We start from the raw sequence: 16,395 nt of genomic DNA on the forward strand, positions 1-16,395 counted from the left end.
AAATGCTGGGGCAGGCCCATCTGACTATGTAGTTCTCCAGGCCAGGGCTGGGCAGGTGTTGGGTTAGACACTGGGGTGGCAGAAATCGAGGTGGCCCATCTTGCATCGTGGCTGAAGGACAAGTCGATTGGAGGGGATCACCGTGAGCACTGGATCTCCAAGACTTCCAGGTCAAGGTGCTCGTGGCCCAAGTGCCAGGAGCACAGTTAGGCAACGGGGACAGTGCTAACTAGGAGAGTGCATCCTAGCCTAGGTCAGTGTGGAAATGCAATCTAGAAAGTGACTTAAACCTGTCCTGGAGGCCCAGAGGACAGAGCTCATTGCCCTCAGGTCATGAGATCACCTGGCGGTGCACAGCCTGGGCCAAGGAGACTGTGCCCAGCCCAGAAGCTGAGGGGTCAGTGGCAGTGTGGACCCCAGCACAGAGCAGGCCTGGGCATGGATGCTTCGTGTGCCACCCAGACTGGGCTTCTGCAGAGAGCAAGGCTAGAAGAGCAGCTCACCTCGGGAATAAGGGGGTGGGGGGATGTCCCAAAGTGGAGAGGGGGGAAGCCAGAGGACAGTGACAATTACAAGGAAAGGATCCAGAGTAAAGCCATCAAGAGAGATCCCAAAGAATACCCAGTGAGGACAGCAGGGACAGATGCAGGAAAGGCTTTGCCAATCAAAGCCAAGATCAGCTGCTAGCCTTCACCAGACATTTTATCTTATGATTATTTTTAAGTTTTTTGCTAGTATTTGCATCTATACTCCTGCGTGAAGTAGGTCTGTAATTTTCCCACCCCAAAATCTTTATCTGGTTTTGAGAGCACAGGTTTTGCAGAGTGAATAGAAATGCCTTTTTTTCCTTCATATGAAAGAGCTCACCAAAAAGGTGGCGTGTTCATTTCACATTTGACAAGACTTGCTTTTGTGTGACAGTTTAAGGACTGCTTCAGTGTTCTTATAATCAGCAGCAAGATTCTCCAACAATTACTCAGCTATTTCTTGAGTCAGTTCTCGGTAAGTTCTATTTTTAAAAATGTGCACATTTCACGTAGAACTGCTGATGTATACTCCTCTAACCCTTGTTTTCTGTACTTATCTACCTTTTCCAGTTTATTGTGACTTGCTGAGGGTTTTCTTATTAGATTTCTAAGCGTCAGTCTTCTCTTACTTTCCATCTCTGTATTTCCATTCTTATTTTAATCTTTTTTAACTTCTATTTTTATTAGCACATATTAATTGCACAAAGTGAGGGGTTTCCCTGTGCTTTTTTCATGCTTACCTTCCTTAAACAGACCCTTGGCTAATTTTGAGAGCTTACGTTCCCAGTATGATCACCTAACAGTGTAACCTTTCCTGGAAGGACCCCTGTGAGCAGGCAGCACATGTAGGGTCTATGCTTCCAGTTCTTTGGAAAGTCCCATTTTCTGCAGCCATTTCCCCTGCGCATGGTCGCTCACTCCATGTGACTCACAGCTACAAAATCTCAGGTGTCTGAGAAAAAAAAGGGAAATGCTTTTTTTTTTTTTTCAGTGAGACTGGGACTGGGCTTTGGGATTACTAGGTCGATGCTCTACCTCCAGCCTGTTTAACATCTTTGGCAAAGTAAAGTTTTGATAGAAATTGAAAAATTGTAAAATTTTAAAAATTCCTGCTCTGGAAAGTTAGTTGTCATTGTATGAATCGTACAATGACATATTGTCCCTTCTCTGGAAGGGGATCAAAGGGCCAAATAAGGAAGCTTAGCATCTAGATGAAAAGCATATTCCATATTCCTCAGTGCAAAGGAGGAAACACTTGTTTGGGTAATCACAAAATATTTCGCAGCACCTGGGGGTTTGCAATGCTTTGGGCACTGGTAACATGTATTAGCATGGTGCCCAATCTGCAGAGCCAATGACTAGGTCATTTCCAAGTTCTCAGAAAAATAATCTAAGATTTATTCCATGGTACAGTCATTTGGAAGACTTTAGGAAAAGAGAGGAAGTAAAAGATCTTGGATGCTTATTTCTATTCACAGCTCCCTACAGCTTATTCCACAGGTTTCCAGCCATCCATGTGCCTGTCCTGGAAGTCACCAAGCTTGGTGGGGAGGAAAAGCAAACCGCAATCTCCAGTAGCTTATCCTACTAACACCAATCATCTCTTTGTTACGGGCTTCTTACTGTAAATCAGCCCATGAAGCATCACCACTTTAAGTTTTCACTGAGGGAAAACCCACACCACACATGGAAGTCATAATGACAAATTGTATTTGGTGCCAAAGTTTTCAAAAGCACTATTTTGACATTAAAATGTGTTTTCCTCTGTATTAACGGTCTATCTCTTCAGAGATTTCTCTTCAAAGTTTTCTAAATTTTCCTCTTTGGAGTGAAGAAATCCGAAACTCCTATCATGCCATTCTTTCTAGATTCTCTGAATTGGAAACAGATGGAGACACGATTAGTAACTTCTCACAGCACACTTAGTACAATTTTTACAAAATGCTATACAGCTTTAAAGGTTACCTTCAAACTGGTCACTTGTGGTCTCTCCCCACTAACTCCTACCACCAAAAGTAAAACATTTTTTTTTTGTGGGCCTCATGCTTGCTAGGCAGGGGCTCTACCACTTGAGCCACTTCTCCAGCCTTCTTTTTTTTTTGTACATTTGTTTCTGGGTGAAAAGCTCAGTCCTATGTCATTATTCTTCCCCTTAGGGACTACCAATGGCTTGAGGACGAAGTTACCAAGAACACACCACACCAGGGTCCTTCTGGTGACAGAAAGTGGTCATTCTAACTGTCCAGCCTCAGTTTCCACAGGTATGGAGGGGTCCGAAGTGTTTCAGATCCAAGCAGGGAGCAAATGAGTGGATGGATGGATGGATGAATCACAGGGTGAATAAATGAATTACCAAATATGCAGCACCACGGAAGAAATCACTCCCACTGTAAGAAGAAGCCTAATTAACAAGTTGGTGATGGAGGAGAGGGGAGAGGCAAGCAGCCAGGCAGCCTGGGATCAGACTCTGGCACTGATTACCATGCTGTGCCACTTTGTCACTTTGCACACTTCCTCCCCATTAAAGGAGCAAAGGCTTCAGGATTCCAGCCCAGCTCACAGCTGTGCCTGGCCCCTGAACATAGTTACTCGGGCAGCCAGATCTATTAGGCTTTTCCCTGAGTCTTGCAGGTGGAGGTTTTCCATGGTGAGAGCACATAAGGTACCTGGTTTAAGTCCACACCTGCCCTTAGCCATTCAGTGCCCTCCTTAATCTTTAGCCACTTCTCTAGTGGTCACACCTGCACGAGACCTTTCCCAGGAGCTCCCCCATCACTACAGCCATTCAGGACAGGCTGCAGCCTACACTTTTCATCTCTTGGGCACTGCTGTAGTATAGTGTCTATCCTCACTGTCCTCCAGGTCACCACTGGCCTCTGTGGCAGCTGTTATATTGGTTGATGCTGACTACCCGCCCACTGACTGCCGTGGTATCACTCTCCCAAGGGTAACCTTGAGAAATAATCAGGAAAGCTGGACATTGTGGTGCACTCAGGAGACTGGTACAGGAGGATCATGAGTTCCAGGCCAGCCTGGGCTACATAGTAAGTTCAAAGCCAGTCATGGCTAGAGAGCAAAACTCTGTGTCCCAAAACAAAAGTAAACAAAAAAGAAAACAGGAACTTCTGAAAGGGATGCTCTTTTCCTTTCAGATCAGGACAATCATTGAGCATCCCATAGATCAGCGGAGCACAGGCACTGGGGGGAAGTCACAGGGTGCGGCACATGAGGCCACTTACTAGAGAAAGATGACACCAATCCAAGGGTCATTTTGAAAAGAATCAAAAGCGCCCAGGGCTCAAGTGGTAGAGCGACTGCCTAAGCAAACGCAAGGCCCTGAGTTCAAACCTTGGAAGGAAGGAAGGAGGGAGGGAGGGAGGGAGGGAAGGAGGGAGGAAGGAAGGAAGGAAGGAAGAAAGGAAGGAAGGAAGGAGGGAACTGAACCTAAGTTCCGCCCTAGTCTGAACCACAGATGAGAGATGGCTTTCTTTCCATGAGGAGCTCAGCTGAGGCACACCTTGGGTCTTTACCTTCTACCAAGGGCAGGCTTGGTTGTCATGACATTTTCAGAAGAGAAATGCGTGGAGACAGGAAATTCTCCAAAGGTCAACATACCTGTATCCCAGAGAGCGTTTTACTTACACATTCTCCTTTAAAGAAGCAAGATAGGATTCCGTATCTGAGCAAGAAATGCTTGAGTCCAGCCCGGTCAAGTACAGGTAGACGTAGGAAAAAGTCTCGAAGGGAATCCGAGCAGGGCCTCCCTCAGGGTCGGCTGTGAGGATCTCACAGAGGTGCTTCATGGCAGTGTTCAGTGACTAGAAACACCATGGGTGGGGGGGGACAATCACTCTTGGAGTCACTGAGATTTAAAGCCAACACCAGCAATAATTACAGCAAGCATGTTCTACGCCAATTCTACAAAAGTGCACTTTCCACCTGAATTGAGAGGCAGGTGACATATCATTCCAAAGGCCAAATAAAAAGGAGAGGCTTAATTAGGATGCTACTGGCCAGGAAAAATGTCAAATCATACACAGCTTTCTATTGGAACGGGAATGGCTGTCACAGACAAGAGAAAGCATTTGTATCCTTAAGGATGAACTTTATTCCTGTGCTTCCAGGGATGGAGCCAGGCCTCACACATGCCAGGGAAGCACGCCACCATGGAGCCACACCTATGTCCTTTAATTAGGAACTCCTTAGGCCAGCACAGCCCTGTCAGGCCTACAGACACACTCAGGGACGTTCTGAGGGACTGAAGGTGCCTCATGAGGACAGGGCTGGCAGGGCTGAGGGCCTGTCCTGTGTGCCTACCAAGTGGCCTGTGCACCTGCCGATACCCCTGCTTCCCAGGCTCCACCCTCACTCATGCAGACTGCACCACAGCTGTCAGTTCCAGGAGGCCCCAGGCCTTCCTTCCCTGTCACCTGTGCACCTTCTATGCTCACGCATAGCCTCCTCAACAAGATGGCAGTCCTATCCTGCTGGCACCCCTGTCCCCTCCATCTGCAGCCTGAGAGGACCTGTTCAGAAGCCCTCCTACCAGCACGGTGATGCCTCTAGAGCATCCCACCTCTCCTGAAGCCCTGAGGTGGTCAGCTGATGGGCCACAGCTTTCCTGAGGTCAGAGGTTCCGGAGAAGGTACTTCATGGCCTTCCAACTGATTCAGTTAATCCTTGTTGAAAAAGGGAGTTTTTGTTTTTGTTTTTGGCAGTACTGGGGTTTGTACTCAGGGCCTCATGCTTGCAAGGCAGGGGCTCTACCACTTGAGCCACTCCACCAGCACAAGAATGGATTTTTTTAAAGGGGAGAAAAAAAACCCCAAAATGATAAATTGCTGTCATTCAAAAAAGCAAATATATAGCTCAAGTTACCTTTTCTCCACCCATACTAGGACAACACGCCTTGCAGCCTTTGATGCCCTGGCCTGTGTACAATGAGGGACAGGTGTTTTAATCCTGCAGGTGGACCAAAGGACCGTGCCCCTATGTATCCCAAGGTTGGCTTTCTGGCCCCTGTCCTGATCAGAGCAACTAACTGGAATCTGCCTGGGGGTGCTGTGCTCAGCACTGGAGGAGGAGGCAAACCCACAGGGTCGATGGGTGTGACATTGTTCACCAACAGGCACACAGAGAAACATTTATTCCCTTATTTGCTCCATAGTCACTAAGGCCATCTGCAGACCACAGACAGCACAGCAATGGTGGGTGGGAAAGAGTGTGGTCATGATGGGGTGGGAAGAGGGTGGCCATGGTGGGGTGGGCCACAGTGGTGGTGGGGTGGGCTGCAGCCATAGTGGGTGGGATGGGCAGAGCTCAGTCCCCATGGGAAAGTGGCAGATGTAGGGAAAATGCTGTGGAAAGTCACACCCAGACCCTCTGGCTCAGTAGTGCCTGTTGCAGGAGTAAATGAGGGTGGCTGAGCACTCAGAGCCAGGGATGAGGCTAAGGTACTGAAATGAGGTTCTTGGACAGAGTGACATGGGGAGAACTCGGCTAGCAGCCAGCACTGGGATAGTGCTTGTCACGTGCCAGACTCCGTCTTAAAGCTTGACCTACAGTCACCACCACAGGTGCTGTCATTATCTGCAGCTCACAGAGGAACCATGGAGCCCAGAGAGACTTACTCATTGCCCAAGGCAATCCAGCCAGGGCTGGAAGACAGGTGATGGCCTCCTGAGACCATGATCTGGGACCACCATGTTCTACCACTTCTAATGGCCACTGGGTTGTCTCAGGAAGCAGGGACAGAGACAGAAATGCTGCCACATTCCAGGACCAAACATCTGGAGAAGAGGGAGGCCTGAGCAGAACTATCTCCCTGTCACCATCAGACACGTCACTCTGGAAACCTGCTTCCCTGTTCACACTCATGGCCCTGGCAGGGTGTGACGCAGGGGTGGGCACAGTTCTGGTGTCAGTCCAGCTAAGCGGGCCAAATGACACTCTGCTTAGCAAAATCAATTGTATCACTGCAGAGAGGCAGACGCCTCTCGGAGGCGCAGTCATTCTTTATAGGACTGCCTTAGAGAGAGGATTTGCTAAAAATAAAATCACATCTTTTACAATCCATGCTCCTTTTGTGAAACTTTTCCAAGATGTGTCATGTTGAAATTTACTGCTGCATCTGACACAAGTGGCCTGCGAAGCTTAGGGGAGGCTGAGGTGGGGAAGGGACCCCAGGCCAGCACGGCCAGCAGGCAGATGAGAGCTGTTGCTGGTGCACACAGGCTTCCAAGGAAGAGGTATTTAATGAAAGCAACATTAAAACACTCTATCGTCACAGACTCTGCAAAGGCGTAATGACATTACCAATGTCAATGTTTGTGACAGTAAGATCTGCAGTGCCTTTTATACCTAAAGGACTTAGAAAGCATCTTGCTTCACTTTGTACCGAGAGCTACGTTGCTCATAAACACGTGCCTTCATTCCAAAGGACTGGAGGCAGGACAGTCACTTGGTCATCAGCCAAAGGACCCTTTCCTTGGGTCCATCGCTGAGTGGAGTGCATGCTGGGCAGAGGTGACCAGCAAAGCTGAGCTTTGTTCTTAACCAAGTACTTCTGCCTCATCTGAAATGCGAGTGGAGATGTGGGGAAGACATGGCAGGGAGGCATCTCCTAGCTCCTGGGCCTTTGATTTGTGCCAGTTGTGTGGGATGTTTCAGTTTCTCGGTTACAGCTCATAGTGACAAAACTGCCTCTGAAGAACAGCAACACCTCACACCTCCCTGGGCACCTTTGGGAGAATGGAAATAAAAATACGAATGGTACCTTGCACTCCCGAGGTGGGCTTGCTTGTGTTCAGGGTTCCAGTGGTTGAGGGAATGCAGTGGTATCTACCCAGTGTTTCATTTTTATAAAGCCTAAGACTCTTCTTATCATTACTTATTTACTTGTCTATTTTTGGCAGTACTGGGGTTTGAACTCAGGGCCTCATGCTTGCTAGGCAGGTGCTCTACCACTTGAGCCACTCCACCAGGTCTTGTGAACTCTGCCTGAGCTGGCTTTGAACTGTGATCCTCCTGGTCTGCCTCCAGTCTTGCCTTACTTGCTTCTCCCCATAGGTTTACTAACTTAGAACATGCTTGGGGGGTTGCATCAGGGAGAGGTGGGAGGCCAAAATCAGCAGGCGTTTCCCGCCAGGGCTGGGCTGTGGCTCTTGAGGGAAGCCAGCCGCTCAGGCTACATGTCATGGAGCGGAAAAGGATGCAGGGGCCATGACGGCAGTGTCGGCCAATGCATGGGAAGCTGACATGGACGCAGAGACAACTCCCACAGCCAGAGGCCAGGATGTATCACTGCCTGTCCACCTTAGAGACAAAACCTTTACTGCAGGGACTCTTGGGGACACTCAGACCATATCTAAACCACAGCAAGGCCAAGCACAAAGTAGTGTTCAGTAAGTATTTGTGAGATGAAGAAATGAAGGGATGGTGAATGAGATGTGACTCAGAAATTTAAGTAGTCTCCTAGTCTTTGTAGAAATCTTAAACTCAATTATTTGACTACAACAACTCCTAAGAGAAATTTAAGAGTGCCGAGTGCCTATCTGTCCTAAGCCACGGCCATGCTAGGCACCAATTAGACAGCATCCCATTGGAAAAGCATCAGCAGGCAGTAATCCGTTACCAACTGCTTCTCACCAACGCTTCTTCATTTCCTCCTTTGGGAAGGTATTTCCCAAATAAAAGCATAAAAACAAATGCTCTGATGCCAAATGATGGGAAGAAGGCTACCCTAGTCACATAGACATGCTGGCATGGACCACATGCAGCTCCAAAAGAGACTGGCCACCCTTGTGGCATGCACTGAGAGAGCTCACACTCACTCTGAGGGTGGGGTGAGGCCAGAGCAGAGTAGGTGTCTCACTGGTTCCCGAGAGGAAAGGATCAGCTTTCACACTTGAACTTGATCCCTGAGTCTAGGGCCCATATGTCCAGCAGAGGGGTAGCAGTAGCTTTCCACAACCAAGACAGGAGTCCCTGGCACCTGAGGAAGGAGTCCCAGGTGGCAGCAAGCCACTGCCAAAGGCAGCTTAAGTTAGGGTACAGTGACCACATGTGCTTCTGGGCATCAATTTATTCCCTAAGGACAAAGTGACCTAGGAAGAAGGCAAAAGGTTGTGTGTTGTTTCTGATGTCTACTCAGTTTGGAAGGTGGAGCTCTCCCTTAACGAAATGTCTCCATCTAGTGTCACACACTGTATTTGGATAAAGGACCTTATCTTCCAAACAGATTCAGTTTTGTTTGCTATGTACAGCTTAATTTTCATGATTAGGGAAGTGGAAATTAAGAAGATGCATCCAAAAACATGAATTGTTCTGCTGTTTCTCATCTAGACCAAAATTTCACAACTAAGTTTAGAGGCAAGAAACCAAAGATGAGTGTGGCTGTGAAGCGAGGTGATGAATTTAATCAGTTACAAACTCTGGGGGCCAAAGATTGAACAGAAGGAGTGAAATAAAACTGTGTACCTGCCCAGGGTGGAGGGGCCCGTGCTCTTTTCTCAGCTCCCAGGGCCACTCAAAACTCCAGCAGGACAGGGACTCCAGGAGAAGTCCCCACAGGACGCCTGCCCACATCCCCCACCAGCCTGGGCCTTCCCTTGCCCAATCCCTCACCAGCTCTCCTGCTTAGTAAATTGAAGACCGCCAATGTCTCATTCCTAAATTGTCTGAACTGTGTGATGACATCAGCAGAACTGTGCCATTACTCATTAGTGATTGATTGTAACGTGAGTATAAAATAATTTTATGTATGTATATTACATATATATATATATATACACACATATATATATATACATATATATATATATACACACATATATATATATACATATATATATATATACACACATATATATATATACATATATATATATATATACACGTATATATATATATATATATATATACACATACATAATCCATATGAAGATAGCATAATGACACCCACATCAAGCACAGCTGAAAAAGGGGGGAGGGATGTTCAGGAAATGTAATGGAGGAGGCGAACTTGTTCAAGTACACTATAAACATCTGTAAGTATAACAATGAAAACCCCCTGGTATTATCAATGTATGCTAATTAAAAATTAAAATTAAAAACAGGAATTTAAACAATAATTTTACATCTTATAACTTCTTTTTCATTTTTCCTTCCTTTTTTTTAAGCACTAGTCTGTGCTTTGCAGACAGAATCAAGGCATTAATAAAAAGAAAAGTGCTTTTCTGAAGAAAAGCATTTCTACAGAAGAAACAGCTACGTTTTACTGCCATTACACAGTTCAAAGTAGGAAAAGAAAATATTTACAAAATATAAGTTTTTAAATTTTTTTAACAATGCTAAAAGGGTTATTCAGAATTTTCAACCTTACAAGTTGAAGAAGCACTTTATGTATAGGGATATGGGGCATTCTTGTTGTTTAAACAATGACAAACCTTTTAACTTGCAAACAGAACCAAAAAAAAAAAATCACTAATGTTGAAAGTTGTGAAAAAAAAACCCAACCATTAAGCAGATTGTCTACTATTTTTTATGCAATTATAAAAAAAAGTCCTTCCCCCGCCCCCCTGCCTTTTTGGTGATGTGACTGTGTATGAGACAGGCACAAGGTAAACACTGGAGGGTGATGGGGTGTGATGGAAACCACAGCTATGACCGCACAGTGTTCCACAGGCAAGGAGAGCAGGAAAGAGGAAAAGTAATTGACACTGGCAGGGAACTGGAGGTGAAGGAAACATGGCAAAGTGAACCAGTCAGTGAAAACAAAATGATCCAGGGGAGATGGCACCCACTTTCTCCAAACCCCTAATTTTCAGGGAAGTGGGGACAGAGGTTAAGCAGTCCTAACCCTATCTTTATAGCGCACTTACTTCTAAAGCCTAAATTCATTTAAATAGTATCTATGTATTTCATTAGCAGTTAGTACCTTTTAAATTGAGGTGTTCCTAAGTATTTAATTGAAAAATAACTAAAAGCCTGAAATAATGTCATAGGCCTCTAGGGGAAAAGTTATTTTTGTAAGACCAAGTTACTAAGGTAATGAAAGTGTCTCCTTTCATTACTAAAAGCTAAACTCTTTTTAAGCAAGGCATGTAATTAGAAGAATCGTGGAGAAGAGGCTTACAGGTACATACCCCACCCAGGGTACTGCAGCCAAGTGCTAAAAATTTGATCCACTCGATTTTCTCCTCACAAGGATCCAGCTGCAGGATAGCTCGGAACTTTTCCACTGGCAGGCACAAATTCTTCCACTTCTGCTCAAGGTCTGCCAAATCCATGAATCGCTTGTGGCTACACTGTTCAGAAAACATAGCATGCCACAATTTGTGTAAGTGTGAAACTGTATGATGCTTGTGAAGACTTAAACATATACCAAAGACAGCCCCGGGGCAGGAAGACGGACTCTGTCACCATACACTGAATTGGGTCGGCCCTGGGGAGGGAGGTGGGAAGAGGAACACAGGCAGAGACAGCCCAGTACTTTTGGCCAGGTGACACTCTGTAATCCTAGCTACTCAGGAGGCAGAGATCAGGAGGATTGTGGTTCGAAGCCAGCCCAAGCAAATAGTTTGAGAGACCCTATTTTGAAATTATCCAACACAAAACAAGGCTGATGGAGTGCTTCAAGTGGTAGAGCACCTGCCTAGCAAGTGTGAGGTCCAGAGTTCAAACCCCAGTGCCACCCCCCAACGTCAAAAAAAAAAAAAGAGGGAGAGAGAAAAGGACAAGGAAGTAAATGTGGTATAATGGTAAGACCCCATAAGACAAGCATATAGCAGGTAGAGGATTCCCATTGTCTGTCTGAAATACTTCACAACACTTTGATATTTTAAACAATCTCTGAAAATGGCCAGCTTCTGTGACATGCTAGTGATATTTGGTATAAAAAAAAAAAAAGCCCTGCACGGCATTTCGCCCTGCCCAAGCTGCCCCATCCAGTGGTGATCCGTCTGCCTGAAGACACCAAGGTCGGGGGAGTCTTGTATTTGGGATTCAGTGTGCCCTGGACACAAGCATAGTACTTCAAAATGCAGAATGGGGACTAAGCCCTCCTAAAACCAAGGTCATAACAATGGTGTCATTTTCAGCAATATGAGCTCATCATGATGGGTGTCAAATCTATTAATGCAGTTCTGTAAACATGAGGTTGTTCATAGGGAGAAGGCACTGGAGGGCCAGGTGGGAGGGGTCACCGCTCCCCACTCTCAGGAGGACAGGAAGCCAGAAGCCACTGCCCACTGTGGCTGCAGACTGCAAAGGCAGAGGATCGCCTCACCATGTGCAGTTCAGGATGGGCCTCGCAAGCCCCATTCCTGCAACTTTGTATGCTCAGAATTTTTGTTGGTTTTGGTCCATGCTTTTTTTTTTAAGTCTGTTAGAATCTGTTGCTATCTTAATTTTGCATTTAAAAGAAATGATTGTTTCACTTTCCTAAAATCTATTCATGAAGAGCTACTTTGGGACCTTTCAGCTGGAGAAAGTCACTGAGTGTGCACAGCCCTCTGCAGAATAGGGTCCTGGTGGCTCTGCCCTGCAGTTATGGTGACCCTGATCCACCAGCAAGTCATGCAGGGCACAGCTCAGCGGAAGAAACAAGAGTAGAGCTATCCTACCTGCTTGTGCAGGACTTTCAAGAGCCCCTGGGTCAGGCCTGTGTCTGTTTTCTGGGTGGCCACAGGCATTTCGATTCTGTCCTTTACAGGAAGTGGATCTCCTCTGGACAGAGCTGAAAAATACCTGCAAATAAGAGACATCACTGAAGCTCAACACACAGGAAGCACCCCAAGTTATGCAGTGTCTAAGATGCCCCAGGAAAACACCTCATTTAGGAGGGAGACCTCTGAACTACCCCCTACCCTCTGGCCCTGGCTTGCGATCTGGTTCCTCCACTCTGCTCTCATTTAACTTTCCCTGCATGTCTTAGCTCCTGTCTGCAAGATGGGTATGATGGCCCAACTGAGGGCTCCTGGGAGTGTGAGGGAGAGGGCGCTGAGGTGGCACTGGAAGCAGCCCCCTGGTCATGTGCTACTCTTACCAAGCATGGGCTCCCAGAGCTTCTGAAAAGTGAACAGAGGTGGTGGCCCTGGTGTGACCTGGGTCCTATGTCATGCTACAGTCATCTTTTGACAGTTTGGGTTTGGTCTTCCCTTCTTTGGCCCTGCTGTTTTCCGGGCTGATTAACTTTAACATCTCTGCACATTCCCTGGAAGGATCAGACATGCACGGATCATCCAGCTCTCACACTGGGAATGGTGGCTGCTGCCCTCCCCCTGACACCCTCCATTTGTCCTGCCTGCAATTCCCCCCTTAATTTCCTTTCTGCAACACTGACAATGCTGCTTATGGTGGGGGCGGGAGGGGGCACAGAAACAGTATGGGGCAACAAGAGGGGGCCACATAGGTCACACGTGGTGGCGAGAAGTGCCAGGCAGGGTCTTCTTTGAAACTCACAACGAAGAGAAACACAGAGCCACAGGTGCTATTTTAAAAGACAGGAGTAAGTAGAAACCTAAACATTTATCCACATAGATAGATGGGGTAAATCAGTATTGTGCAGACTAAGAGAAAAGTCACGTCTTTCCCCTTTCTCTTTCAACCCTTAAATTCCACTGTGCTTTCATGCTTGTTAAACAACTTCAGCTCCTGTGTGATTTTCACTAATGATTTGAAAAATCAAATGCAGGCAGCCATGGGTCAGATGATGTGGACCTGAAGACCTAAAGGGCAAGGTGGAAGGACGGTGTCTTGCTTTGCCTTATTGTTGCTAAGGAGGGTTTCACCATTTCACAGAAACTTCCTCACAATGGATCAAAGGACTCACCAAGCTCCACGCGGCCTCTGAAGCAAGAGTTCTCACAAGGGGCAACTTTCTTCTCCCTCCTGCCCACCCAAGGCGTTTGGAGATTTCCAGAGACAGTTTTTGTTATCACAACAGAAGGTGAATGGTACTACTTGGCACCTAGTGGGAACAGACCTGGAGGCCTACACCCCACAATGCACTTTCCCTCCTCCCCATCAAATGTCCAGAGAAGGTGGACACTGACAAAGCAGCCTTCACCCCTTGACCAATTCTTGAGTCAGTTTTGCACAATGACATCACAGTGGAGCAGACAAGCCTGGGAGAAAGATGTCCCATCTTTGACATGTGGTCACCTAAAGACTGCACTCAAAAAGAGCCCTAGCCTGAGGAAACAGTAATGCCAGCCTGAGTGCAGCAGGGCAGCTCTGACATGCATCCCAGTTTCTTGATTTGTCTTTAGTTGGTTTTTCCTTCCTGATGCTTCATTCCTATCAGCTTCCTCTTCCACATTCACTGGTTTGCTTTTTGCCCCAATCTTTGCCTACCAAATCTTTCCAAGGCCAAGGCATACTCTGCTCAATTGTCACGACCCTTCATTTACACACTGGCCAAGGTCCTCTGAACTCAGCTTATTTACACACATTTCTCTAACAGATGATGTCTTGTACAAACTGGGACATGCCTGGGTTTTCTCCTAGATTCTAAAACTCTTCTCAAAAGTTTGTGGCATGGAGCATTCAGAAAGTTCACGATTACGCCTTTCAAAATAACTGCAAAGTGTTACCAATAAAATTTAATGTTCCAAAAAAAAAAGATATTTTGGATTTTTTATACAATGAAAATAAACTTTTATAAATCCCACTATCTTTCATTTAAGCTCAAATAATGGTTAAAGCTAGAGACTGTAATTTTTACCTTGAAGAAATCTTTCAGAAACAATGGATGAAAGTGTTTTGCAGAAAGCAGACACTGAATGAACAAGTAGCACTGCTGGTCAGTTAAACATACCCCTAAAATATCCATGTCCTAATTCCTGTTACATGGTAACAGTGTTTTTGCAGACTGACTAAAGATTTTAGGTGGGAAAATTATCTTGCATGATCTGGATGGCTTCTACATGCAATCACAATTGTCCTCAGAACAGGGAGGTGGAGGGAGAATTGAAGATGTAGGCTTTGAAGCTGGAGGAGGAGACCATTGGCCAAGGAGTAGACAGAATGCAGCTTTAGGCCCTGGTAAAGAAGAGCCACCAAAAAGGGCAAAGCCTGGCCAGCACCTTGATTTTACCCACTTTAACTGATTTTGGACTTCTGGCCTAAAGAACTATAAACACCTATGGTTTTCAGTCCGTCTTAAATGGGGTTTGAACTCAGCGTGTACACCTTGAGCCACTCCAGCAGAGTCTTTCACACTATTTTCCCCGGTTGGCTTCGAACTGAGATCTTTCTGATTGATCTCTGCCTCCTGAGTAGCTACGATTACACAGGCCTGAGCCACCAGCTAAAATCGTCAAGTTTTGAGGTCATTTGTACAACAGCTAAAGGTTAACTGATTAACAAAATATAACCCGCTACTAAAAAAAAAAAAAATTACACTCATGTTTCCAAGGTCTGTTGACTTGTAACTAAGTTAGGGTTATGAATGCCTGTTCCTGGAAAGGGTTAGCCTTTTGCAAAGAACTGTGAAGGCCCATCGCCTGCGAACTCCGCTGAGCAGTGCCCACAGCAAGCTTGGGATGGCTACTTTAGTCTGATCTCAGGAGTACTGATCCTAATAAATCAAACCAGTACACACATTAACTCTGGGAGATTCCCTAACGGACGAGGAACGTCGCTAAAAGATTCTTCTTTGCAAATTTCATTAAAGTGGGCGTAATGTGATTTTTTAAACACAAGGTGGAAACTTTTCGCCCAATGCAATTGGTTTGAAAGCTTTAGTCCACCTCCACAATCGAACCGCCATTACTTTGTAGATAAGTGAGCATTTTCTGCAGTCACTTCTGGTATCACGGCCAAGAGACGGTAATGGCCTCTACACAGGCAGGGCAGATGTCGCCAAGGCCGCGGGAGTGCGGTGGTCCGGCGGGAGGATCTCCCCGGCGCGGGGCGCGCTTACCCCGCGGACCACTGCAGCACGTCGGCGGGCTGGGTGCGGATGGCCGCCTTGGTGAACTGCTTCAGGATATCCGGGAGCTCCGGGGGAATGTGGATCTGCTGCGCGCAGAACATGGTGTCGGGAAGCGGCATCTCTGTCCGCACGCCGCGACCGCCTGCGAGAATCAGGTGCGCTGCGAGAGGGAGCAGGGAGAGCGAGAGGCCGTCAGCGGGGCTCGGGCCGGGGCGGGCGGGCCCGGGAGGCCAGCGGGACGCTTACCGGCTCCTCCTCTGGCTCCTCTGGAACTGAGAGCCAACCGCCCCTCCAGCGACATTCCACACCCCGCAGCTCGCGCCTCCAGCCGAGCTATTGTGACGTCGCCGTATCCAGGCAACCGCGACGCGCGCACGCCACGCCCCTAGACTCGCGCATGCGCGCACGCTCGGAGCGCGTTGGGAGGTCCGTGGTTGGGCCGCGATGCTTTTGAAGCTGAAGCGCGGTCCCAGCCGGGCAGCTTAGATTAAGGGCTTCTGACCTGTTTCCCACCGCCCAACGTAGCGGCGAATTAGTAGGACCTTCTCGCCTTGCTCTGGCGACGTGGGGCTTGGGGCGCCGAAGAAGGAGGCCCCCCCACCCCCGAGGCGGGGAACCTTCACCTCGGCCTGTGCACGGGACTGGCCCTGACTCTTGGACCTCATAGTTACTGCCCTAGGCCGTTGCGGGCAGAAACAAGACGGCACTTGTTTTCCTAAATTAGACAGGGCCTAGGAGGCAGTGAGTGAGCCACACCTTCGGATAAAACAGCTCCGAGCCGGAGGGGAGGAGAAGCTCTTCGGTTCCGGTGGGCGTCAAGCCGGGCAGCATGCAGGTGTGAACCTTGGTTTAAGGGACATCCTGGATGCTGTCCACCGCTAACACCCGAGACTGTCATCCCCTCCCTCCAGACCTTTTTGGTCCTCACAC

General features: G+C 47.4%; 1 protein-coding gene across 1 annotated transcript; it reads right to left on the reverse strand.

The window, feature by feature from the left end:
• Positions 1-2,220: 2,220 nt before the first annotated feature.
• Ropn1l (rhophilin associated tail protein 1 like) lies at positions 2,221-15,809 on the reverse strand. The gene is made up of 6 exons (XM_020176861.2): positions 15,712-15,809; positions 15,454-15,625; positions 12,152-12,275; positions 10,673-10,834; positions 4,170-4,345; positions 2,221-2,400 (listed from the first exon to the last, which is right to left on the reverse strand). The coding sequence occupies exons 1-6, from the start codon at positions 15,764-15,766 to the stop codon at positions 2,337-2,339; spliced, it is 753 nt and encodes a 250-aa protein (XP_020032450.2). The 5' UTR covers positions 15,767-15,809; the 3' UTR covers positions 2,221-2,336.
• Between the last annotated feature and the right edge of the window lie 586 nt (positions 15,810-16,395).

The sequence above is a fragment of the Castor canadensis genome, chromosome 6, assembly GCF_047511655.1.
Source record: "Castor canadensis chromosome 6, mCasCan1.hap1v2, whole genome shotgun sequence".
NCBI classification, from domain to species: Eukaryota; Metazoa; Chordata; class Mammalia; order Rodentia; family Castoridae; genus Castor; species Castor canadensis.